The sequence below is a fragment of the Giraffa tippelskirchi genome, chromosome 2, assembly GCF_054371585.1.
Source record: "Giraffa tippelskirchi isolate mGirTip1 chromosome 2, T2T-mGirTip1v1.2.pri, whole genome shotgun sequence".
Taxonomy (NCBI): domain Eukaryota; kingdom Metazoa; phylum Chordata; class Mammalia; order Artiodactyla; family Giraffidae; genus Giraffa; species Giraffa tippelskirchi.
The window spans coordinates 151,351,016-151,375,745 of NC_137276.1; the positions used below are offsets into that span (position 1 = coordinate 151,351,016).

The 24,730-nt window shown below is 35.2% G+C and overlaps 1 protein-coding gene across 14 annotated transcripts in view; it reads left to right on the forward strand.

Annotated features, from left to right (window-relative positions):
• ATP11B (ATPase phospholipid transporting 11B (putative)) overlaps positions 1-24,730 on the forward strand; it is a 115,375-nt gene that overhangs the window by 48,199 nt on the left and 42,446 nt on the right. For all 14 annotated transcript variants that reach the window (XR_014077176.1, XR_014077180.1, XR_014077179.1 and 11 more), the window contains 10 exons: positions 506-587; positions 8,004-8,154; positions 8,992-9,189; positions 11,358-11,600; positions 12,202-12,377; positions 13,596-13,664; positions 14,965-15,038; positions 15,120-15,223; positions 17,447-17,628; positions 19,103-19,306. Coding sequence is in view for 9 of the 14 variants with exons in the window: in XM_081571105.1 (XP_081427231.1) it covers positions 506-587; positions 8,004-8,154; positions 8,992-9,189; positions 11,358-11,600; positions 12,202-12,377; positions 13,596-13,664; positions 14,965-15,038; positions 15,120-15,223; positions 17,447-17,628; positions 19,103-19,306 (1,483 nt within the window). In the remaining 5 variants the exon portion in view is untranslated. The remainder of the gene's footprint in view (positions 1-505; positions 588-8,003; positions 8,155-8,991; positions 9,190-11,357; positions 11,601-12,201; positions 12,378-13,595; positions 13,665-14,964; positions 15,039-15,119; positions 15,224-17,446; positions 17,629-19,102; positions 19,307-24,730) is intronic.

Below are 24,730 nucleotides of genomic sequence, written 5' to 3' on the forward strand. Positions count from 1 at the left end.
GTTTTTAGAATAGCAGTTTCCTTGTGTTTACTTCATTTACTCTGACAGATTTCCATATTATCTTTCCAGTGCTTATGAGATTATGGCTAGACTCCAGATCCGGGCATTTAAGGCCTCTCAAACTGATCCCAGTCCATTGTTGCAACCTAATAGAAAGTGCTCTTCCATTTCTGTCTTTGCCCTATAGTTAGTGCATATTTGCTGTATCTGTAATGGCATTCTCTGCCATCTTTACCTTTCCAAATTCTTTGCCCCATCAGTTCCAACTCAAGTAATACCGCTTTCATTCAAATATCTCAGTTATAATTCAGGAACAGAATCTATATGCCTTTCTCAGTCAGTAGGCTGAATGACTGGAGTTTCCCAAAAACCTCCAGGACTTAAAGGAAAGCCGAATTCTAACAACTGTCAGATGATACCTTTTCTTAGTTGCTTTCATGCTAGTGAGTACATTCCTTTTGTGAAACATGGTGGAGGATTAGTTTAAGACTGCTTTGTTTTTCAGGTGTTGCTGTATATACCGGAATGGAAACTAAGATGGCATTAAATTACAAGAGTAAATCGCAGAAACGATCTGCAGTAGAAAAGTAAGAAAACTATTTTATTTACACATAAATATGACTGTTGATATGAATATTATTATATATATATAAAATATGTGGTATAAATGTATGTTTCAAGTCAACAAAAGATGATATCCTTGAGGATAGGGAGAGTTTCTCATTTTTATTTAATTTTGATTTATTGACATACAGTTGATGAATAATATTAGTTTCAGGTGTAGTATGTGGTGATTTGACATTTGTATCAATTATGAAATGATATAATGAGACTAGTAATCGTCTGTCCCCATACAAAGTTATTGCAATATTATTGACCATATCCCTTATACAGATATTCCATCTTCATGACATTTATTTTATAACCAAAGTTTTGTACCTCTTAATCCCTTTCACCACTTTTACCCATTCCTCCAACCCCATCAGGCAACCACCTGTTTATATCGATGAGTCTGTTTTCATTTTGGTTTTTTTAGATTCCACATATAAATAAGACCATATGGTATTTGTCTTTCTCTGTTTGACTTAGCATAATACCCTTTAGATTCATCCATGTCACTGATGGCAGTATTTCATTTTTTATGGCTAAGTAATATTCCATTGTGTGTATATATACCACATCTTTTTTATCCATTCATCTATTGGTAGATACTGAGGTTGCTTCCATATCTTGGCTGTTGTAGATAATGCTACAGTGAACATTGGGTGCATATATCTTTTCAAACTAGTGTTCTTGTTTTCTTTGGGTAAATACACAGAAGTGAAGTTGCTGGGCCATATGGCAATTCTATTTTTACCTTTTTTGAGGAACCGCCATACTGTTTTCCATAGTGGCTGCGCCAATTTACAGTCTCACCATTGGTGTATTCAGTTCAGTTGCTCAGTCCTGTCCGACTCTTTGTGACCCCATGGACTGCAGGACACCGGGCTTCCCTGTCCAACTCCCAGAGCTTACTCAAACTCATGTCCATTGAGTCGGTGATGCCATCCAACCATCTCATCCTCTGTCATCCCCTTCTCCTCCTGTCTTCAATCTTTCCTTACATCAGGGTCTTTTCCAGTGAGTCAGTTCTTCTCATCAGGTGGCCCAAGTATTGGGGTTTCAGCATCAGTCCTTCCGATGAATATTCAGTACTGATTTCCTTTAAGGTGGACTGGTTGGATCTCCTAGCTGTCCAAGGGACTGTCAGGAGTCTTCTCCAACACCACAGTTCAAAAGCATCAATTCTTCAGCACTCAACTTTCTTTATAGTCCAACTCTCACATCCATACGTGACTACTGGAAAAACCAAGGCTTTGGCTAGATGGACCTTTGTTGGCAAAGTAATGTCTCTGCTTTTTAATATGCTGTCTAGGTTGGTCATAGCTTTTCTTCCAAGGAGCAAGCGTCTTTTAATTTCATGGCTGCAGTCACCAGTGATTTTGGTGCCAAAAAAAGTTAAGTTTCTCACTGTTTCCTAATTGGTGTATTATAGTTCCCTTTTCTCCACATCCTCACCAACACTTGTCATGCATTGTATTTTTGATGATAGCCATTTGGACAGATATGAGGTGGTATCTCATGGTTTTGATTTGCATTTCCCTGATGATTTGGAAAAATGTCGAATTAGATCTTTTGCCAATTTTTTAATCTGATTGTTTTTCTGATGTTAGGTTGTGTGAATTTTTATATATTTTGGATATTAACCTCCTGTCAGATATATTATTTGTAAAGTTTTCTCTCATTCAGTAGGCTGCTTTTTCATTTTATTGATAGTTTCTTTCACTGTGCAAAAGCTTTTTAGTTTGATATAGTCCCTTTTTGCTTTTGTGTCCCTTGCCTGAGGAGATGCAAATATATATATGTGTGTGTGTGTGTGTGTGTTTTGGCCATGCCATACAGCATGTGGGATATTAGTTCTCCAACCAGGAATCGATGGGCTCACAGCACTGAAAGCTCAAGAGTCCTAATTACTGGACCAGCAGGAAACCACCCCTCCAAATATTAAGATCAATGTCAAAGAGGAATGGATGGTTTCTAACATTTCTGTATACAGGTAGCATTTTGCACAATGTTTAGCATATTGCAGGTGCTAAAATATTGATTTTAAAATAAATATTGTTGAATAATAATGGAACCACTTGAGCAGACTAAACCTGCAGATAACAATTATAAAATTTGGGCAGAATATTAATAAACAAGTATTTGAAAGCATTGGCAAGTGATGAAAAACAGAAACTGCCAAGGAGTCTATGCCTGAAAAATGACAGCAGCAACAAGGGGGAGTGCAGCTTTTTACCTGAGGGCCCTTTTTACTTTTTGTGCTGCTGCACAGGCTGTGAGAGAGCCTGAGCTTTATAGTGTGTAGATGTTAGAGGACAAAGTTCAAAGCTGAAGGAGCAGCTAAAAAGGGAAAAATCATTTAAGGGAATGAACTCCAAAACAGGCACATAAATTCTGCCCAGATCCTTGACTGACTGTTAGAACTATGCATGTACAGGGGAGACTAGTGGGCTTGGCAAAAAGTCAGTACCAAGAAGCTGAAAGAACTGAACAGAGAATTTTGCTGTTTCAACAGCAGTAGAAAACAGAATTTGATGTTTGAAGCTAGTCAAGTTAACTTGCTGCTGAGATAAAAACCAGCACTCATCTGAGAAACATAAAAGAATACAGTCTCTGTAATGTATTATTTATAAAAATCCGGTATCTAGTGAAAAATAAGCAGATGTGAATAAGGACCTACTGTATAGCACCTGGAACTGTGCTCAATGTTATGTGGCAGCCTGGAAGAGAAAGGTGTTTGGGGGAAAATGGAATCATGTGTATATATATGGCTGAGTCCCTTCACTGTACACCTGAAAGTGTCAAAACATTGTTAATCAGCTACACCTCAATACAAAATTAAAAGTTTAAAAAAGACTTGTATTAATAAAAATGTAAATAAGTACCATAACTAATATATTGTAATTATATACCTTTTCATTTTACTGTTTGACTTTGTACTTAGTTTGTAATATGGTTACCATGCAGAATTTTTATTTAGTTGAAATTATCAGTAATTTTCTTTATGGTTTTTATGTATCGTGTTTTACTTTAAAAAGGAGTTATGTAAAGCAAGATTAAAGTTCCCCTGTTTTTTGTTCTGGTAAAAAAAAAAAAAAAGCAGACATGTGAAGGAAATGTAATTCATACTCAGAGAACTCAACAGAAACTATGTCTGTAATGATTTAGACCTTGTAGTTAGTAGACAATAACTTTATAGCAGATTTTATAAATATGTTCAGGAGCCTAAAGGAAGGTGTCAATAAACATATGTGAAATCTCAGCAGATTAAATGGAAACTATAAAAGAATGCAGTGAAAATTCTTGAGTTGGAAAACATGATTACTGGAATGTAAATGTCATGAGATGGACTCAATACCAGATTGAGGGAAGCAGAAGTTGTCAGTGAACTTGAAAGAGCAATAGACATCAGTCTGAAGAACAGAAAAAAAATTGAAGAAAAACAGTTTCAGAGCCATGTGGAACAATATTAAGCTATCTAGCATAAATCTAATTGAGTCCCCGCCCCTGAAAAAAAGAGAGAGCAAAAAGGGAAGAATAAAAATCTTTGAAAAAATAATAACTGAAAATTTCTAAATTTCAGGAAGAAAGCAGAATGGTAATTTTAAATCCAGCATATTAAATCTCCAGACTCAGGCAAAACTTAGGTTAGAGAGAAATTTTTTGCTTTAAATGTTTATGGAAAGCAGAAAGGCTTAAAATTAGTCTTCCAAGTTTTCCCCTTAAACTGGACAAAAAGAAGCAGTTAAACCCAATCTGAGAATAAAGAGAAGAAATATTTAAAATGCAGGCTTTAAACAATAGAATAAAAAACAAGCAATAGACAAAATTAAGAGCCAAAAGTTGCTTCTTTGCAAATATTAAAATAAGTATATTTATACCTAGATCGAGAGATCAAAGGGAAAAAGCAGCGGTAGAAGAGAGAAAGCTTAAAAATTACCAATATCAGGGATGAATGAGAGGATATCACTGCAGATCCTACCTACATGGTCACTTGATCCACAGATAAAGAAATTAACCTTTTTGTCACTAGATTTTTCCAGCTTAGATGAAATGAACAAATTCTTTGAAAACATAACTTTCAAAGATTGTCACAGATGAAACAAAGTCTAAATAACTCTATATATCAAACAGAATTATTTTTAAAAATCTCCACACAAAAGCATATAGTCTTTTCAGCACAATGCTGGAACAATTGACATTAATATGCCAAAAACCAAACTTTGACCCTTACCTCCTACCATATAAAAATATCTACTCAAAATGTAAGACCTAAGCATAATAGCTAAATCTATAAAACATGGGGGGAAATATTTGTGACCCTGGATTAAGGAAATATTTCTTAGATAAAGAAACATACAAAAAAGGAACCCAAAGCAAAACTCAAAATTGATAAATTAAACTTCATGAAAATATAATGTTAAGAAAATGAAAAGACAAGCCATTAACTAGGAGAAAATATTTGCAAAGCACATATCTTGTAAAGGACTTGTACCCAGAAGATCCAGTCTCACTACTTTCTTTCAACATTATCCTAGATATCCTATTCAGTGCAATAAGACAAAAACATAAAAGGCATAAACATTCGAAAGTGAGGAGTAAAATTCTCCCTGTCGAAGATACATGACTGGTCACGTAGATAGTTGTAAAGACTCAAGAAAAAACTTCTGGAACTAGTAAATGATACTACTAAGGTCTCGGAATACAAGATCAATTTTTAAAATCTTTTCAATCTAATCTGTATAACGTTAAGAAATAGTAGGAAAATGAAATTTTTAAAAAAATAGTTAACATTTTACAGTAGTGTTGAAAAAACATATTTAGGAATAAATTTTTAAGAACTTGTGCAAGATCTCTATAGTGAAAACTATGAAACGTGAGAGATGTTAAAGTCTTAAATAAATGGAGAAATCACAGTAGATTGACAGGTTCAATACTACTAAGCTGTCAGTTGATGTGTAAATTCTTTCAATCCTAATTAAAATCCTAGCAAGTTTTTTTTTGTAGTAATTGGCAAGGTGATTCTAATCTGAATATTGAAATACAGTAGCCAAAATAACATATGCAAATGCATAATGGAAACAATCTTTCTTAAGAAAAAAAGCTGGAAGATTTATATTGCCTCATTTCAAGACAGTATAAAGCTACAGTAAGTTTCATATGATTTTAGCATAAAAAGATAGTTCAGTAGGTTAAAATATAGAGAGTTGAGAAATAGTCAGTAGATTTTCAAGCAAAGCATTAAGTGAATTCAGTGAGGAAAAAGTCTTTTCAACAAGTGATGTAACAACAATTGGATATTCAAATGGGAAAAAAAAATAATAAACTTCAACTCCTGCCTTACACTATACACCAAAAATTTTTCACGATGGATCATAGACCTAAACATAAAAGCTAAAACTATGAAACTTTTAGAAGAAAACTTAAGATATCTTCACAACCTTGAGATAACTAAATATTTTTTAGGACACAAATAGCATAAATAAAAGGAAAAATTGATAAACTGGACTTCCTCAAAGTTAAAAACTTCTCATCAGACTACACAATTAAGGAAATGAACAAAGAAGCCACAAACTGGGAGAAGATATTCACAAGATCTATCTTACAAAGAACTTGTATTCAGGATATATAATGATATATTAAAAACTCCTATATATTTATAATAAAAACAGCCCAGTGAAAAAACAGGTAAGATATGAACAGATATTTCACAAAAGGAGAATATACGTATGGCCAATAAGCACATGAAAAAGTGTATATCATTAGTCATAAGAGATACAAAGTAGAACTACAAAGAGATACCAAGACACATGTATTGAAGTGGTGAAAATGGAAACAACTGAATGTTCCAAGTATTGGCAAAGATATGGAGCAGCTGGAGCTCTTCTAAGTAATCTGTGAGTCAAATAGGAAATCTCAAAGAAAAAATTTTTAAATACCTAGAAATTAATGAAAATACAACAATCACATTTTGTAGAATGTAGCTATAGCAGTGCTGAGAAGGAAATTTATAGTACTTATATTAGGATTCTCTAGAGAAACTAAGCCCGTAGGCTATACCTAAGTTACATATAAGGGAAGATTTATTATAGGAATTGGCTCACGTGGTTGTGGAGCCCATGAAATCTCAGTCGGCCAAATGCAAGATAGAGACCCAGGAAACTCGGTGGTATAATTTAGCCCAAATCCAAAGTCCTAAGAACCAGCAGCTCTGATGTCCCAAATCAAGAAGAGACAGAATTTGCCCTTCCTTCACCTTCTTTTGTTGTTGTTCCATTTGAGCCTCAGTGAATTGGATGATGCCTACCTATGTTGGGGCTTCCCTGGTGGCTCAGACAATAGTCTGCCTGCAGTACAGGAGACCCAGGTTCAATCACCAGTTCAGGAAGATAACCTGGAGAAGGGAATGGATACCCACTCCAGTATTTTTGCCTGGGGAAGTCCATGGACAGAGGAGCCTGGCAGACTACAATCCATGGGCTTGCAAAAAGTCAGACATGACTGAGCAACTAACTGCCTATATTGGTGAGGTCATATGTCTTTACTAAGTCTACTGAACCAACTATCTCTTCCAGAGACACCCTCACAAACACATCCAGAAACAATGTTTTACCAGTTCTCTGGTTAGCCTGGTCAAGTCAACACATAAAATTAACTGTCACAGCACTAAATAGTGACATTTAAAAAGAAACATCAATGACAGAAACTGAAATTTAAATTATACCATTTGCAGTCACCACTCCCAAAGAAGTACCTAGGTGTACACCTAACAAAATCCATGTAAAATCTGTGTGCTGGAAAGAACAGAATGTTGATGAAGGACTTTAGAGATACAATATTAAGCTTGCCCAGTGAAAAGAAGAGGGATTTTGAAGTGAATTCGTGACTTGTATGATTTTGGGAAATCAACAGAATGATTTTTGAGTTTTGGTCACCATCTTTAAAAAGGATGCAATCTCTTCCTCACAGGTTTTTATAAACATTAGACAAGCTTGTTTTTTGTTTAACAGAAGACACCTTAGTGGATGTGACAGAAGTTTTATAAAATATCAATGCTATACAAATATTAGTTATGTTTGCACATAAAGTAAGATAGGTCCTGAAAATGTAGAAAATCTTTTGATAATTATTTACAGCAAAATAACTAGCCAAAACTGTCATTTACTATAAGCATTTTGAACAGTAGCTTAACTATAGCAAATATGGTTGTAATCGTATGTATCTGTTCTTTTATTTTTAGTAAATAGATTCAATTGAATGGTCATAAATTGTGTCATTTAGATAGCTATCATAATATCTTATAGATTTAATGCCTTATTTAATACCAATAATAATTTCCAAACAAATCAGTATAGTAACGTGTTATTGATACGTTTTATATTCTCTTTTTTTCATTTCAGGTCAATGAATACATTTTTGATAATTTATCTAATAATCCTTATTTCTGAAGCCATCATCAGTACTATCTTGAAATATACATGGCAAGCTGAAGAAAAATGGGATGAACCTTGGTATAACCAAAAAACAGTACATCAAAGAAATAGTAGTAAGGTATTTTATGGTGTTCTTGACTCTGTTATAAAGAAAGTTTTAGTCTTTGGAAATTTTATATCTTTTAATGCTTTGTAGTGACTTCTGATAGGAGTTATCACTGTCATCCCCTTAAAGTATTACTGTTGAAGGATATCAAAAGGATATTGCATGTGAAGAGTAGCCAGCATGTTTGTACTGGTATGCTTTTTACATTTTAGGACATAAGCAATTATATTCCCTATGGCATACCTTAAATGGTTAAAGAAGATCACAAAAATTTAGATTATCTGTATTTGCATTCCACTTCAGTACTGGATATTGAAATTTTTATTCCATTTACTGTATATTATAAATTAACTAAAGAGTAAATTAATTAATTTTCATTTCTATCAGAGTAATTCACTGGGCTTCCCCAGTGGCTCAGTGGTTAAGAATCTCCACTTGAGATGCAGGATATGCAGGTTCAATCCCTGGGTCAGGAAGATCCCCTGAAGTGGGAAATGGCAACCCATTCTTGACTAGAAAATTACATGGACGGAGGAGCTTGGCTGGCTACAGTCCATGGTGTTGCAAAGAGACCTGACTGAGCAGCTGGGCACAGGCTCAGGCACACACACAAAAAGTAACAAATTAAGTAATTTGGTTTTAACCTTTTTTCCTTTCTCTTTATTTAAGATTCTAAAGAGCAATAAATGTGTTGAAAGGACAATTTGATAAATGAATTTCAACTCATGAGGCTATTCTGTTTCAGAATATAGTTGATAGTCTATTGAAATGTGAAACTGATTATTTTCTTCAGTGATGATAAAGAAATTCTCATATTTTTTCTTACCAAAAATCATTTTTTCCCCACAGATTCTGAAATTTATTTCAGACTTCCTTGCTTTTTTGGTACTCTACAATTTCATCATTCCAATTTCATTATACGTGACAGTGGAACTGCAAAAATTCCTGGGATCATTTTTTATTGGCTGGGATCTTGATCTCTATCATGAAGAATCAGATCAGAAAGCTCAAGTCAATACTTCTGATCTGAATGAAGAACTTGGACAGGTAAAAATGATCATTTTGTTTTTCTAATTTGTTATTTTTATCAAAACAATAAATGTACAAAGACTAATAAAACTAAATATTACAAAACTTATTCTAAAAAACAGCCCCACTTTCTTTGCTCCACACCTTGTTTCCCATTTTGAAATCTTAAGCTGTTCTTCATTATTAAGCACTGTATTTTTATATGGTATTCTTTCTGGATTTTTAAAGTTGAGACATTATTTACTATGAAATATAAAGATATAACCCTTACACTATTCCTTCTACACACATACCCAGACATATACCCACTTTGCCTCTCCATAGCTCCCCAAGATTGTTAAATCACAATTTGGGATTTAATAAATATTCACTTATTGACATTATTAGAACTGTTTTTTTATTGTTTATTAACTCCTGGTTCTCTCTGTGTGCTTTGTAGTACTATAACTACATTTTTCTTATGTATTTTGGTTTTGTTAGACTTAATTGTTCTGTTTTTCCATTCACTTAATTTTCATTTACCACAAACAAATCTGACGAGTGTATGAACCATCTCTCCACATATTCAAACACAGCAGGTAATCTAGGATTTCCTTTCTCTTTTTTATTCTGTTGCTCGCTTTCTCTTGAAACCTTTCATTTTTCTGCTTCAATTTGGACTTCTTTCTGGGCCAGCTTCCCAGCTGTCACCCTGGACTTCCTTTTCCGTCACCCTAGAACTTCCTTTGTCTCCCGTCTGTTTTAAATTTCCTGCCCTCTGCTTCCCATGTCTTCCCACCTGTTGCTTATTCTCTTATTTTGGTGGACCACATCTTCTAATAACTTCTTCGAAAAGGATGCAGAAGATGGATATATTTTGAGATTTTGCACGTCTAAAAATATCTTTATTTCCTTCTTACACTCGATTAATAATTTAGCTGGGTAACACATCCCAGGTTGGGAATTATTTTTCCCCAAAATTTTCAAAAGCAGTTCTCCATTTTTTTTCTGGCTTCCAGTGTTTCTACTGAGAAATCCAATCCTATTCTGATTCTCAGTTCTTTGTGTGTGATCTTTGTTTTGTTTCTGGAAGTGTTAATATTTATAATCTTCTCTTTGTGCAATGAATCTGAAATTTTATGATGGTACACCTTGGTGTCTTTTTTTTCTCCCATTGGGCAAAGAACTCTGAGTCCTCTTAATCTAGAAACATGTCCTTCACTTCTAGGAATTTTCCTTATTTCTTTAGTAACAAGTCTTTTTCTGTTTTGTGAAATTTTCTTTCTGAAATTTATTAATTTGGGTGTCAGACCATTTATCCTGATTTCCTAATTCTCTTTGACTTTGAATTCTCATTTCTGTGCTTTTATAATATGCCTTCTGGGAGAAGTCATGCACTTTTATCTTTCCACCTATCTTTTGGTTTATTTCTATTATAATATTTTAAATTTCTAATATTATAGTATATCAGAATAGTGTGTTTGTTCGGCTATGCCCTGTGGTTTGCAAGATCTTAGTTCATCAGTTCTGCTGTAATGTGACATACCCATTCCTAAAAATCACTGTGCTGGGCAAAATTACTTAGTAAAAACCACAGGGTTTATGGGAAAATGGGATTGGGGTATAACAAAAACTTTGTCAGTAATACATTTAAAATGAAAAGAGAGGAACCTAATGACAACAGTACTTGCTAAATTATTAAGAAATACAATAAATATGGTAAATACAATAAATAAGTACTACAATAAATATGGCACTTTATCTTGAAAAAGACCTAAAGTATACTTTTAGAAGTGGCCATCAGAAGTATTGCAGCTGGTTTTTGTTTGTTTTTTGAATTTATTTGTTTGGCTGATGGGTCTTGGTTTCAGCATGTGGGGGCATGCAAGATAAGATCTTTCAGTTGCAGCATGTGGAATATAGTTCCCTGACCAGGGAACTATTTCTGTTTGTTCAACAAAAACTATCAGTCACCTCTAGATGAACATGACCCTAAGGATGCCACAGACTCAGAGAAGTATATAGATTTTAAATGTTTTGTGTTACCCTGTTTCTGTGGCATCATTAATTATTTGTACTCTAAACATCCGTATATCAATGTTAATTGGTAAACAACATCAGGAGACAGAGGGCAGTTTTGTGGGGGTTTTTTTTGGTCTAATATAAGACCCTGAACAGAAAAGTTTGTTTTCTTTTTCTGTCTCTAGGTGGAGTATGTGTTTACAGATAAAACTGGTACACTGACAGAAAACGAGATGCAGTTTCGGGAATGTTCAATTAATGGTACAAAATACCAAGAAATCAGTGGTAGACTTGTATCCGAAGGACAAACACCAGACTCTTCAGAAGGAAACTTACCTTATCTTACTAGTTTATCCCATCTTAACAATTTATCCCATCTTGCAACCAGTTCCTCCTTTAGAACCAGTCCTGAAAATGGAACTGAACTCGTAAGCAATTTTTAAGTTAATAAATAGGAATTTCATTTGAAATAGTAATTCTTGGTAGTTGGTGGGTTGTAGGAGAAGATGTTTTAAGTGTTAGAGGGGCAAGAAATATACATTTGAAATGTTTATACTTTGGTTCAGCATTGAGAATTCATAGTCATAAGCCAGCTTAAATTGTCACTTATTATGTATCTACTTTAGATCTCTAGGTATTTAAATGAGACTAGGTTAAGGAAAGCGCTTTCTGCCTTGAAGTAAGTAAGACTTTGTTAAGGAACAAAGCTTAAATTTATTTAATACCTTTTCCATCTCAGTTCTGCCACAAAATAGTTTTCACCTTTACTTGCAATTTGGTTACGTCTACTAAAAAGATAGTCAGATGTTGAAGGGTCATAAGCAAACATGACATCTTAACTCTTTGGAGTCAGAAGCAGCCAGCTAGCTATTACTTATGCAATTCAAGATTGTAGCACTCTTGTTCTACATCTTATTTTATCAAATTACAAACTGTATTTATTGGCATTTTTTAGAATTTTGTTTCTGGTTTCCTACATGTTATTTGGTATTGGTATTTTTATTGTGAATATTAATTATGTTTCTACAGATTAAAGAACATGATCTCTTCTTTAAAGCAGTCAGTCTCTGTCACACTGTGCAGATTAGCAGTGTTCAGACTGATAACATTGGTGATGGTCCCTGGCAGTCCAACTTTGCACCCGCCCAGTTGGAGTACTATGCATCTTCACCAGATGAAAAGGCTCTTGTGGAAGCTGCTGCAAGGTAGTTTAAGTACAATTTTCAAATCTTCAGAAAAATACCTTTAAATTAAAGTGTGAAAATACAAGAAAATACTTTAAAATTCTCAGACAAAAATCAAAAGCACATAAAGATATTTTAAATAAGAATGTGAAATGTCATTAATTTTGTTGTCAAGCTTGCATTAAGTCGTATTTTGAAGAGATCTCTTTAAAAGTCTACTGCATTCTGCATGTGTGCTCAGTCCTGTCTGACTTTGTGACCCTACAGACTGTAGCCTGCCAGATTCCTCTGTCCATGGGATTTCCCAGGAAAGAATGCTGGAGTAGTTTGCCATTTCCTCCTCCAAGGGATCTTCCCAACCCAGGGACCGAACCTGCATCTCCTGCATTGGCAGGCAGATTCTTTACCTGCTGAGCCATTGCGGTATACCCATACCCAAAGTTAATAACAAGCCAAAGTAATTTTGTTACATAAATTAACACATTTATTATAGGATAGCAGTATTATCACATGATGGCACTTCTACTGGTCCTTCAATTCCCTCAGTCTTCTGATGGCAAATTTTACTGTGGCAGCAGAAGTAGTGTTGTAGTAGGTCCAGGCACCACTAGCTACTGTCTGATAGCTATAAAATATGTTGTGAAAAATACTTGTTTGTGTATTGTTTTGTACCTACTCTAATCCTCTAAGTTCTTAAAAATAATGCTATATATACTCAAAGGAAATACTTTAAGATACATCTTAAACTTATATTTTAAATGTTTTTACTCAAGTTATACTGTAAAATATGAAATGTTGTTGTTGTTCAGTCGCCCAGTTGTGTCCAGCTCTTTGCAACCCCATGGACGGCAGCATGCCAGGCCTTGCTGTCCCTCATCATCTCCTGGAGTTTGCCCAAGTTCATGTCCACTGACTCAGTGGTGCCATCCAACCATCTCATACTCTGTTGCCCTCTTCTCCTTCTGCCTTCAATCTTTCCCAGCATCAGGGCCTTTTCCAGTGAGTAGCTGTTTGCATCAGGCAGCCAAAGTATTAGAGCTTCAGCATCAGTCCTTCGAATGAGTATTTAAGATTGATTTCCTTTAGGACTGACTGATTTGATCTCCTTGCTGTCCAAGGGACTCTTCAAGAGTCTTCTCCAGCACCAGTTTGAAAGCATCAATGCTTGGCACTGTGCCTTCTTTATGGTCCACCTCTCATCCTTTATATCTTATATTTCTTTCTTCTTTTATTTCCTAGATTTGGCATCGTGTTTATTGGTAATTCTGGAGAAATTATGGAAGTTAAAACTCTTGGAAAACTGGAACGGTAATTTTTTTCTATATGTAATTTTCTATGTATTAAATACTATAGAACAGGAATTGGTAAAATGACCCAGAAGCCAGATCTGGCCTATAGCTTGTTTTTGTATAGCCTGCAGACTAAATTACGTTTTTAAAGTGTTTTCAGAAACAAAAATGCAACAGAAATCATGTATGATGCTCAAAGCATAAAGTATTTACTATCTGGCACCTTAAAAGTTTACCAAGGCCTGCTCTAGAATGATGTCAGTATTACATTGTATCTCATCACAATAATAATATAATGATCTGAATCTTTCATCTGTACTTTAGCTTAGTGGTTCTTGAATTTACTTATGTAAGAGTAACGTAAGGGTAATGAGTTTTGTAAGTTTCTACTCACTAAACAAAAATTTCTTTATCTTTCCTATGATTTTTATCTTTCAAGCATTAAGGAATTGTTGTATCTTTTCCAATCCTTCTACTGTTGGATAAATTAGTCCATTCTTACTATATTCATATATCTTTTGTGGTTTTTATCGGTTCTGATCACATCTCAGCTCCAGCCCTGCTCATCCAAACTATGCTTTTCTGAACTAAATAGTGCCCAGTCTTTGACTACTTTTATCTGGGACCCTGTCTAGCTCATTTTATCAACTTTCACACTTGACCCATCACACACCAAATTCTTCTACAGCTCCCTAGAGAGATCTTTTTCCCCCCAGCTGTGTACATGTGCCCTGTCCTGGGTTTAGAATCACTGCTATAATGAGCCTCTGTTACTAATGTGAGGGCTTATATTTCTCAGATGTGTTTGGGCAGAAAAAAGGGTTTAGAATCAGTCACCCTTTTTAGTGAGGAAACATGAAGCTGGGCAGATCTGGATTCCAATCCTTGCTCTGCCACTCATATGCTTATTTGGCTTAGGCAAATGAATATGCCTTTCTGCTCATAGTCTTCATCTGTAAAGTGAGATAAGACCTACATTCTTTGGTTTTCATGGGTATTAAATGATAGAAGGTATGTAAAGTATATGGCATTTGGTTAAGTATTAGACTGACCAAAATGGTCATTCAGGTTTTCCCATGAGATCTTTTGGCAAAACCTGAATGAACTTTTTGTCCAACCCAATACTTAATGTTTGTTCCTTCTTTTTCTATCTTGTGTTGTTAATTGACTCACGATCCATCATCTTGAAACATATAGTTGAGATTAATTTCTTGTTCTAAATTAACCATTTTATCTCTTATGGGGGTTCTTTCCAAATAGTCACTTAATATTTTTCAAAGAAGTAAAGATTTTGTCTTTTCTTATTTTTTTTTCCTTAGATACAAGCTGCTTCATATTTTGGAATTTGATCCAGATCGTAGAAGAATGAGTGTAATTGTTCAAGCACCTTCAGGTAACAATAAACTTTTATGAATTTGTACTTATTTAATATTGTATCTAATACAATTTTTTAAATGTTCGTTTTTCTTTTTAGGTGAGAAACTTTTATTTGTTAAAGGTGCTGAATCATCAATTCTCCCAGAATGTATAGGTGGAGAGATAGAAAAAACCAGAATTCATGTAGATGAATTTGCTTTGGTAAGTGCAAATTTCTCTGATTTTAAAAACCATTAAAAATATATATGAAAGATATTTGCATTAGTATTTTATCAAAAATTACAGTAATTCTGTAGTTCTGTTACATTATGTGTTGGTTCCTCATTCTTTGGTTAAATACTGATCTTTTAACCTGCAATCATATATCTTTTGTTTGAACCTGTTACAACCAGAGTACTTACGGCTTTAAGGACCACTCAAATTGCTGTATTAAAAAAGGAGGGATTTCCCTAGTGGTCCAGTGGTTAAGACTCGTGCTTCCACTTCAGGGGGCACAGGTTTTTATTCCTGGTCAGGGAATTAAGATCCCACACGGCACAGCCAAAATAAAAAAAAGGAGGGGGTTATACAAAAATCTCAAGAATGTGTATAACCTGGAACCCTCATACATGCTGTGGAAATATAAATGATATGGCCAACTTAGAAAATAGTTTTACAATTCCTTGTACAACATAGAATAATATAGAGTTACTATATGAGTCAAGGTATACATCCAATAGAATTGAAAACATACATCTAACAAAAACTTGGACACAAATGTTTGTAGCAGCTTTATTCTTAATAGCTAAAAAAAATGGAAAAACCCAAATGTCTGTCAACTGTTGAATGGATTAAACAGTGTCCTTTCCATATAATGGAATATTAATTGGCCATTAAAAGAAACAATGTTCCTTGTTAAGTGAAAGAAGCTAGTCACAAAAGGCCACATAGTCCGTTTATAGGAAATATCCAGAATAAGCCAATTCATAGAGTCAGAAATCAGGTTAGTAGTTGCCAGGAGCTGGAGGAAGGGGGGAAAGGGAAGTGTCTGCTAATGAGTATGGAATTCCTTTTGAAGGTGATGAAAATGTTCTGGAATCAGATAGTCATAATGATTGCATGACTTCATGAGTACACTAAGGACCAGCTAATTGTACTCTTTAGAGTGAATTATGGTATGTGACTTATGTCCCTCTTAATAAAAGAATGTAGGAGAATCTTACAAAAATAAAGTGCCACAATTCCTGTGAAGAGGAAACTTATTAAGCAGTTCTGTCTCAGTCTTAGAGCCTCATGATCTCTCATTTTGGCATTTCTGTAAATGTTTGCTCCATACTTATCTCTATCCATCTGCCTCCTTATAGTTTCTTTTCTCCCATTACTTATTTTCTAATTGTTCATGGTCTAGTTCATCTACCACACTGTAACATCTATAAGAACAAAGATATTCTACTTTTCTGTCATTTTAATATCTAGAACAATGCTTTCACTAAGCTGAGACTCAATAAATACTTGTTGTGGAGTGAATTAATTTCATTTATTTATAACTCTCATAGTCTCTTGACTTATTTAAGAGAAGCAGGTGTTTATAAATGTAGGACATAGGTAAATCAAGAAAAGCCAATATTTAGAAATCTACTAAGTAGTGTCACATAGTATTTTAAAACCTTTCTTTTCTGAGTCCTTTTATTAGAATCTTTATTTGGGGTTTTTCTGAGGAAAATGTAAGAAAAAGAACTTTAATAAGCTTTCATAGTTAGATACCAACTTTCAAATATTAACACCATAAGAAAAATTGACCCTTGGTAGAATCAGATAATCAAACATGTATTACTAAGTTTTGTGTAATTCCAAATCACCAGTGAAGATATAATGATACAATTTAAAATCATTCATTCAATGGCTCTAGAAAAGTATTGGTTGGTTGATAATGACCACCTTACAGTCTTAATTTGAATTGTGAATTTGTCATACCATGAAGCCTCAGGAAATTATAGTCCCCTTTGCTTAAAAAATTTTTTTTAAGTAGGTAAAAGTGAATTTGTAGTGGTTAAAACAAGAGAGTAGAACCTAGTGCTTCCTCTTTAGATTGGCATGAAGGTACCTTTGTAGAACTTCGACTTTTCTGGTAAAAACAGTTATAAAATTACAGATACATCATGTTTATGATCATGTCTAGGCCCTGTAATGTTCTACAGTTTAGTGACCTTAATTATTAAGAGCAACTTTTTAAGAACCCATCAGAAATTGAAAGAGCTATGATAACATGTATCCCACTATTCAAGTGACTATGGTTTTGTAACAGTTTCCTATCACTAGATGGTGATAATTTTTAAATTACTGATAATTGACTTTTGGTAATGGTATCCTCAGTTTATTTCAATGACTTTTTGATTCCCCATTAGTTATTTTTGTTCAATTTTGTCTTTAATTTTTCTCTTTTAGAAAGGGCTAAGAACTCTTTGTATAGCCTATAGGCAGTTTACATCTAAAGAGTATGAGGAAATAGATAGACGTTTATTTGAAGCCAGGACTGCCTTGCAGCAACGGGAAGAGAAATTGGCAAGTGTCTTCCAGTTCATAGAGAAAGACCTGATATTACTGGGAGCTACAGCAGTAGAAGACAAGTAAGTATCAGATAAATAGTCAATGTCATTTTTCTCATAAGAATTTTTCTAACCAAGTATTTCTAATATATGACAAACTCCCCCATTTTTAGCATTTTATAATGACTTAATATATTTAAAATAAAAAGTTAAAGCCTTAATTTTTCCCAGTCCATACATACAATTTTTGTCCTAGTCAGCTATCTGAGATAGTTGATAGAATCCAGCCATGTAGAGTTTTGAGTTTTTAGACAACTACTCAGTGTGCCATTCAAAGATTTTCAGCTCTTGCTTAATTCTCCAGCCTCACCTCCTACCATTGCCACCTTCTGCTTTACATTTCAGCAGTGCCAAACTGTCTAGTTTTCTGAACAACAGTGAAGACTGTTTTAATGAAAACTGTTCTGTTTTTGCCTTTTTTCCTTTGCAAAGCTGTGCCTTGTGCCTGGATCATTTTTCTCTTATCCATCTATGAATACCCATTCATAAATTATAGTTCATGTATTACCCGCACTCTAGGAAGACCTTTCCTGACTCCTAATAGTATTAAAAATTCTCTTTGGGAAGCCTTCATGTTTTGTAGGTAGTTTCTGCTGTTGTCCTTGTGACAGTATATTATAGTTACTTGTTTGAAGACTTTCCACTCTGTTAGCCTGTGAATTTCATGACTTCTATTTATTCGTTGTCTTTGTTCCCTAGCCTCTCTCTCCATGTATGTTTCAGTTTCTTGAATTATTGAATTCTACAAATTAAGTCTATTGTTATGCATTTTTATCTACCACCTAGATCTAAGGGTGTTTGCAATTTTTTAAGATCTAGTGTTTCATTTACTTTTCACTGGTCCTTGTGAGATTTCTGAGACTCTCTGAGGTTATGTAGACCTTTATTGTCTGCAGTCTGATTTTTGAACTACTGATTTAAGAGATTTTCTTATCAAAAAAGAAAATCTTCTAATTTGAAATTTAAAGACTTTAAAGAAATAAGTTTGTGAAGACTGTATAGTTAGTTGTTTCTATAAAAATCAACTTCAAAGTACAGTCTTAAAATACAAAGTTGTAGACTTTAAGTTTACATAGTGCTCCAACATATTAATACCCTGTGAGCTTCAAAAAACCAAATACATTTACAGTAGTATTATCTGTCACCAAAATGAAGAGGAAAGAAACTTAACAATCATGAGAATGCACACATGTTCTCATCGAGGGAGTATTGACCCAGGCGATCAGTGTCTGTCACCTCAAATGCCCCACAACTCTGGAATGCCCGTTGTGACAAATGTGTCAGTGCACAGTTGTAGATTTTGTATTAGCCAGGTGATCACTGATTTGGTTATTCTTGTTTTTTCCCTAGTGGGAAAAAAAGTCAGTTGTATTACTATACTGTAGCATTCTTAGGTTAAGGAGTTCAGAATTACCTTACTTGTACTATGTGGTTTACACTTAAAATTTGGTCAAAAAAGTATTCTCTACTACTAATTTGTTTCTTTTGTTTTCAGACTACAAGATAAAGTTCGAGAAACTATTGAAGCATTGAGAATGGCTGGTATCAAAGTATGGGTACTTACTGGAGATAAACATGAAACAGCTGTTAGTGTGAGTTTGTCATGTGGACATTTTCACAGAACCATGAACATCCTTGAACTTTTAAACCAGAAATCAGACAGTGAATGTGCTGAAAAATTGGGGCAGCTTGCCAGAAGGTAAGAATATAGTTATCTGCATCATGGAGTTCAAAGCTTAGGAAGCTGTCGCCCAATGGACCCAAATATGGCCCACTGCCCTTTTTTACAGCCATGCGCTCAAAATAATTTTTACATTTTTTAATGGATGAAAAAAAAGTGAAAGAAGAGTAATATTTCATGGTGTGAAAATTACATGAAATTAAAAATTTAGTGTACATAAATTTTATTGGAACAGAGCCACATTGGTTCGTTTACATATCAGCAAAGGCTTTTGTGCTATAACACAGTTGAGTAATTGGGACAGAGCACTTTTATCATTTCTCATTGCTGCTTGATACACTGCAAATCACAGTGACACAGTTATAACTCATTAATGTTTTCTGTGCCACACTGCTGTTTGGCATTTTGGTATATTTTTATTGTCAGTATTCAACTATCATGTCTAACATAAAAAGAAAACTGGACTTCTAATATCACACTCTTAAAGCACAGTGGAGTGTTGAGTATTTTATTATCAAATTAGATGGCAAAGCATTGTTTTTATTATTCAGTGACAATATGCTTTAATATACTGCCTGTTTCAGATATAATCAAATATGAAATACAAAATCTCATTACCGATGGGTCTTTGGTAATAAAATGTAAAATCTCATTACATATCAGCATTAACAGATGGACATGTGCCAGCTGACTTTGATAGAGGACATGAACTTTGAACCCCAATTAAAATGTTCTTCCCCTGCCAAGAAAAACATTTCTATTCTATTATTTTTTAAATTGTATTATTACATTTTTTTACTTAAAAATTTTTGTCAAAATTTGTTTCTTCTTTTGTAATGTAAAAACCTATATAATATCTTCAATTTAGTCTCATGGTCTGCAAAGCTTAAAATTGAAATATTTACTTCTGGTGCTGTATATAAAACATTTACCAACCAGTGATATAGTTCACATGACCAGACTGGGAAATGCACCTGCATTTTACTGTTCAAAATACTTTCATAAGTATATATGCTCTTAATTTATTCTCTTTTTCTCTAAATCTGCTTCTTTAGGTAGATCAACTTTTTTTAGGAGACCTCATTTAACACAATTTCTTTAAATTTTATTTATTTATGGCCATGCTGGGTGTCTTCATTGCTGTGCAGGCTTTTCTCTAGCAGTTAGCAGGCTTCTCATTGCTGTGGCTTCTCTTGCTTCGGAGCATGGGCTGAAGGGCGTGTGAGCTTCAGTAGTTGTGGCTCCTGAACTTTAGAGCACAGGCTCAATAGTTGTGGTGCACATGCTTAGTTGCCCTGCAGCCTGTGGAATCTTCCCAGATATTGATTGAACCCCCCATGTCTCCTCCGTTGGCAGGCAGACTTCTTCACCACTGAGCCACCAGGGGAGCCCCAGTTTTTTTTTTTTCTTTTTTACCTTAAATAAGAGTGCTTCAGTGTAAGCATGAGAGTTGCTTGTATGTAGGTATCTGAGATGTCCTCCTGGTATCTGTCTTTGCAGTCTTGTGATATTAATGCAGAAAAACAAATAATGAAAAGACAGTGCCACAATTGTCACTGTATATTCAGTGCTTTATTTATGTTTGTTATGCAGGGATTGATGTGATACTAAATTTTGGATTTTATCAGAGAAAAGCTTATTTAAGGAATGTTTTAAAGAGACAGTACAACTTTCAGAAAGGTCTTTGCTTGAGCTCAAAAAGGTGATTGATCTAGGTTAATTATGCTGGTTTTGAAGCAATGCCAACACTATTATGGCTACTTAAACATTTAAGGGCATAATGTCCAGAGCTCCCTAAAATATACAGACTAATTGTTCAGAATCATTTACTTCTTAAATATTACTCCTGATTATAAAAGTAATAAATACTCATTTTAAAAGCAATGAAAATAAGATGTGATGATTAGTAATATAATATAGCCATCTGAAGATAATTGTTATTTGTATTTTCAGATATTTTTAAGTCTTCTATATTTGTGCTTTTGGTGAGTCTGTTAAGATCATGGGTATTGTTCATTTCCCTTTTTGTACAAAAGCTGTATTATACAGTGAATATTATACCTTAAAATTAATTTTAGGCTTGCTATGTGAAATTTATGTTTCAGAGATACCTTTTTAGTGGAACATATTTTCTTCCTTTTTTTTTTTTTCTTTTGCTGAGCCTCAAAGCTTGTGGGATATTAGTTCCCCAACCAGAGATTAAACCCAGATCTCTTCAGTGAGAGCACAGAGTCCTAACCACTGGACCATCAGGGAATTCCTGAAATATGTTTTCTGAGTGAACCATATTAAGTCAATAGGATTTTGATTTACAGACTTTCAGGAAGTATCTGTTCTAAAAATCTTGGATATAGCAAAAGAATTCCATACCTTTGAAAGCTTTAGTGTATCTATCTAATCCTTCAAAAACATACTGATTGTCTCCTATATAGGCATTTGGGACAGTCATATAAGGTGTGTTGTTTATTCCCAGAATACTTAAAATGTGTCAGAAAAAAGAAGTAAGTATATTGTCACAACCATCACGACTGAATTGTAACTGAGGCAAGAACAGAGAGCTGTCTGTGGACTGAAGAGGGAAACTCAGCCCAAGTTTATCCTAGAGACAGCTCTGTACATTAGAATGCTGTACATTGAAACTCATGACTGTGTTGTCTCGTGTTTTGAGATGTAAACTTGTCAGAAAACAACACCAAGAAGCGAAGTGGCCCATGTATGCAATTCCCAGAGCTGAGAGGCTCATTCAGGCAATTGATAGTAGCTAAGTATGGCCAGGGAATGAAGTAGATGGGAGAGGATGTAGGAAATATTGAAACATGAGACTACAGAAGTAAGCAGATGCTACCTTCAGTTCAGTTCAATTCAGCAGCACAGTCGTGTCCAACTCTTTGCAACCCCATGAGCTGCAGCACGCCAGGCCTCCCTATCCTACACCAATTCCCGGAGTTTACTCAAACTCAGTCCATTGCGTCGGTGATGCCATCCAACCATCTCATCTTCTGTCATCCCCTTCTCCTCCTGCCCTCAATCTTTCCCAGCATCAGGGTTTTTTCCAATGAGTCAGCTCTTTGCATCAGGTGGCCAAAGTATTGGAGTTTCAGCTTCAACATCAGTCCTTCCAATGAATATTCAGGACTGATTTCCTTTAGAACTGACTGGTTGGATCTCCTTGCAGTCTAAGGGACTCTCAAGAGTCTTCTCCAACACGACAGTTCAAAAGCATCAATTCTTTGGCACTCAGCTTTCTTTATAGTCCAACTCTCACATCCATACATGACTACTGAAAAAACCATAGCCTTGACGAGACAGACCTTTGTTGGCAAAGTAACGTCTCTGCTTTTTAATATGCTGTCTAGGTTGGTCATAACTTTCCTTCCAAGGAGTAAGTGTCTTGTAATTTCATGGCTGCAATCACCATCTGCAGTGATTTTGGAACCCAAAAAAATAAAGTCTCTCACTGTTTCCCCATCTATTTGCCATAAAGTGATGGGACTGGATGCCATGATCTTAGTTTTCTGAATGTTGAGCTTTAAGCCAACTTTTTCACTCTCCTCTTTCACTTTCATCAAGAGGCTCTTTAGTTCTTCACTTTCTGCCATAAGGGAGGTGTCCTCTGCATATCTGAGGTTATTGATATTTCTCCCAGTAATCTTGATTCCAGCTTGTGCTTCCTCCAGCCCAGCGTTTCTCGTGATGTACTCTGCATATAAGTTAAATAAGCAGGGTGACAATATACAGCCTTGACGCACTCCTTTTCCTATTTGGAACTAGTCTGTTGTTCCATATCCAGTTCTAGCTGTTGCTTCCTGACCTGCATACAGGTTTTTCAAGAGGCAGGTCAGGTGGTCCGGTATTCCCATCTCTTTCAGAATTTTCCACAGTTTATTGTGATCCACACAGTCAAAGGCTTTGGCATAGTCAATAAAACAGAAATAGATATTTTTCTGGAACTCTCTTGCTTTTCCATGATCCAGCCAATGTTGACAATTTGATCTCTGGTTCCTCTGCCTTTTCTAAAACCAGCTTCAACATCTGGAAGTTCACGGTTCATGTATTGCTGAAGCCTGGCTTGGAGAATGTTGAGCATTACCTTACTAGAGTGTGAGATGAGTGCAATTGTGTGGTAGTTTGAGCATTCTTTGGCATTGCCTTTCTTTGGTATTGGAATGAAAACTGACCTTTTCCAATCCTGTGGCCACTGCTGAGTTTTCCAAATTTGCTGACATACTGAGTACAGCACTTTCACAGCATCATCTTTTAGGATTTGAAATAGCTCAACTGGAATTCCATCACCTCCACTAGCTTTGTTCGTAGTGATGCCTCCTAAGGCCCACTTGACTTCGCATTCCAGGATGTCTGGCTCTAGGTGAGTGATCACACCATCATAATTAACTGGATCTTTTTGTACAGTTCTTCTGTGTAGTCTTGCCACCTCTTCTTAATATCTTCTGCTTCTTTAAGGTCCATGCCATTTCTATCCTTTATCGAGCCCATCTTTGCATGAAATGTTCCCTTGGTATCTCTAATTTTCTTGAAGAGATCTCTAGTCTTTCCCATTCTATTGTTTTCCTCTATTTCTTTGCATGGATTGCTGAGAAAGGCTTTTTTATCTCTCCTTCCTATTCTTTGGAACTCTGCATTCAAATGGGTATATCTTTCCTTTTCTCCTTTGCTTTTCGCTTCTCTTCTTTTCACAGCTGTTTGTAAGACCTCCTCAGACAGCCATTTTGCTTTTTTGCATTTCTTTTTCCTGGGGATGGTCTTGATCCCTGTCTCCTGTACAGTGTCACGAACCTCTGTCCATAGTTCATCAGGCACTCTATTAGATCTAGTCCCTTAAATCTATTTGTCACTTCCACTGTATAATCGTAAGGGATTTGATTTAGGTCATACCTGAATGGTTTGGTGGTTTTCCCACTTTCTTCAATTTTAGCCTGAATTTGGCAATAAGGAGTTCATGGTCTGAGCCACAGTCAGCTCCCGGTCTTGTTTTTGCTGACTGTATAGAGCTTCTCCATCTTTGGCTGCAAAGATAATCAGTCTGATTTCGGTGTTGACCATCTGGTGATGTCCATGTGTAGAGTCTTCTCTTGTGTTGTTGGAAGAGGGTGTTTGCTATGACCAGTGCTACCTTACTATGTAGCAGAACTATGAGGTGCTTTTCCATATTGCATCAATGTTACATGATGGATTGTGAGATAGTGTGCTGATTTATGAAGCCTGTCCAGAGAAAAACCTAACTTAGTGTGCCTTGGGAATGTTCCCAAGGAAAACTGATCTGATCTGTCCTACTCTTGGCTGCTACTGCTTCTGAGACCATGTGCTGAGGCAGTGCTTAACACTGAATGCCTTAGACAGCAGAGGTTGCTAAGTAATTTCAGTCAACAGAGAGGAAAAATGGTCAATTTAGACACTGATTTCAGGTATTGGAGAATTGATAAA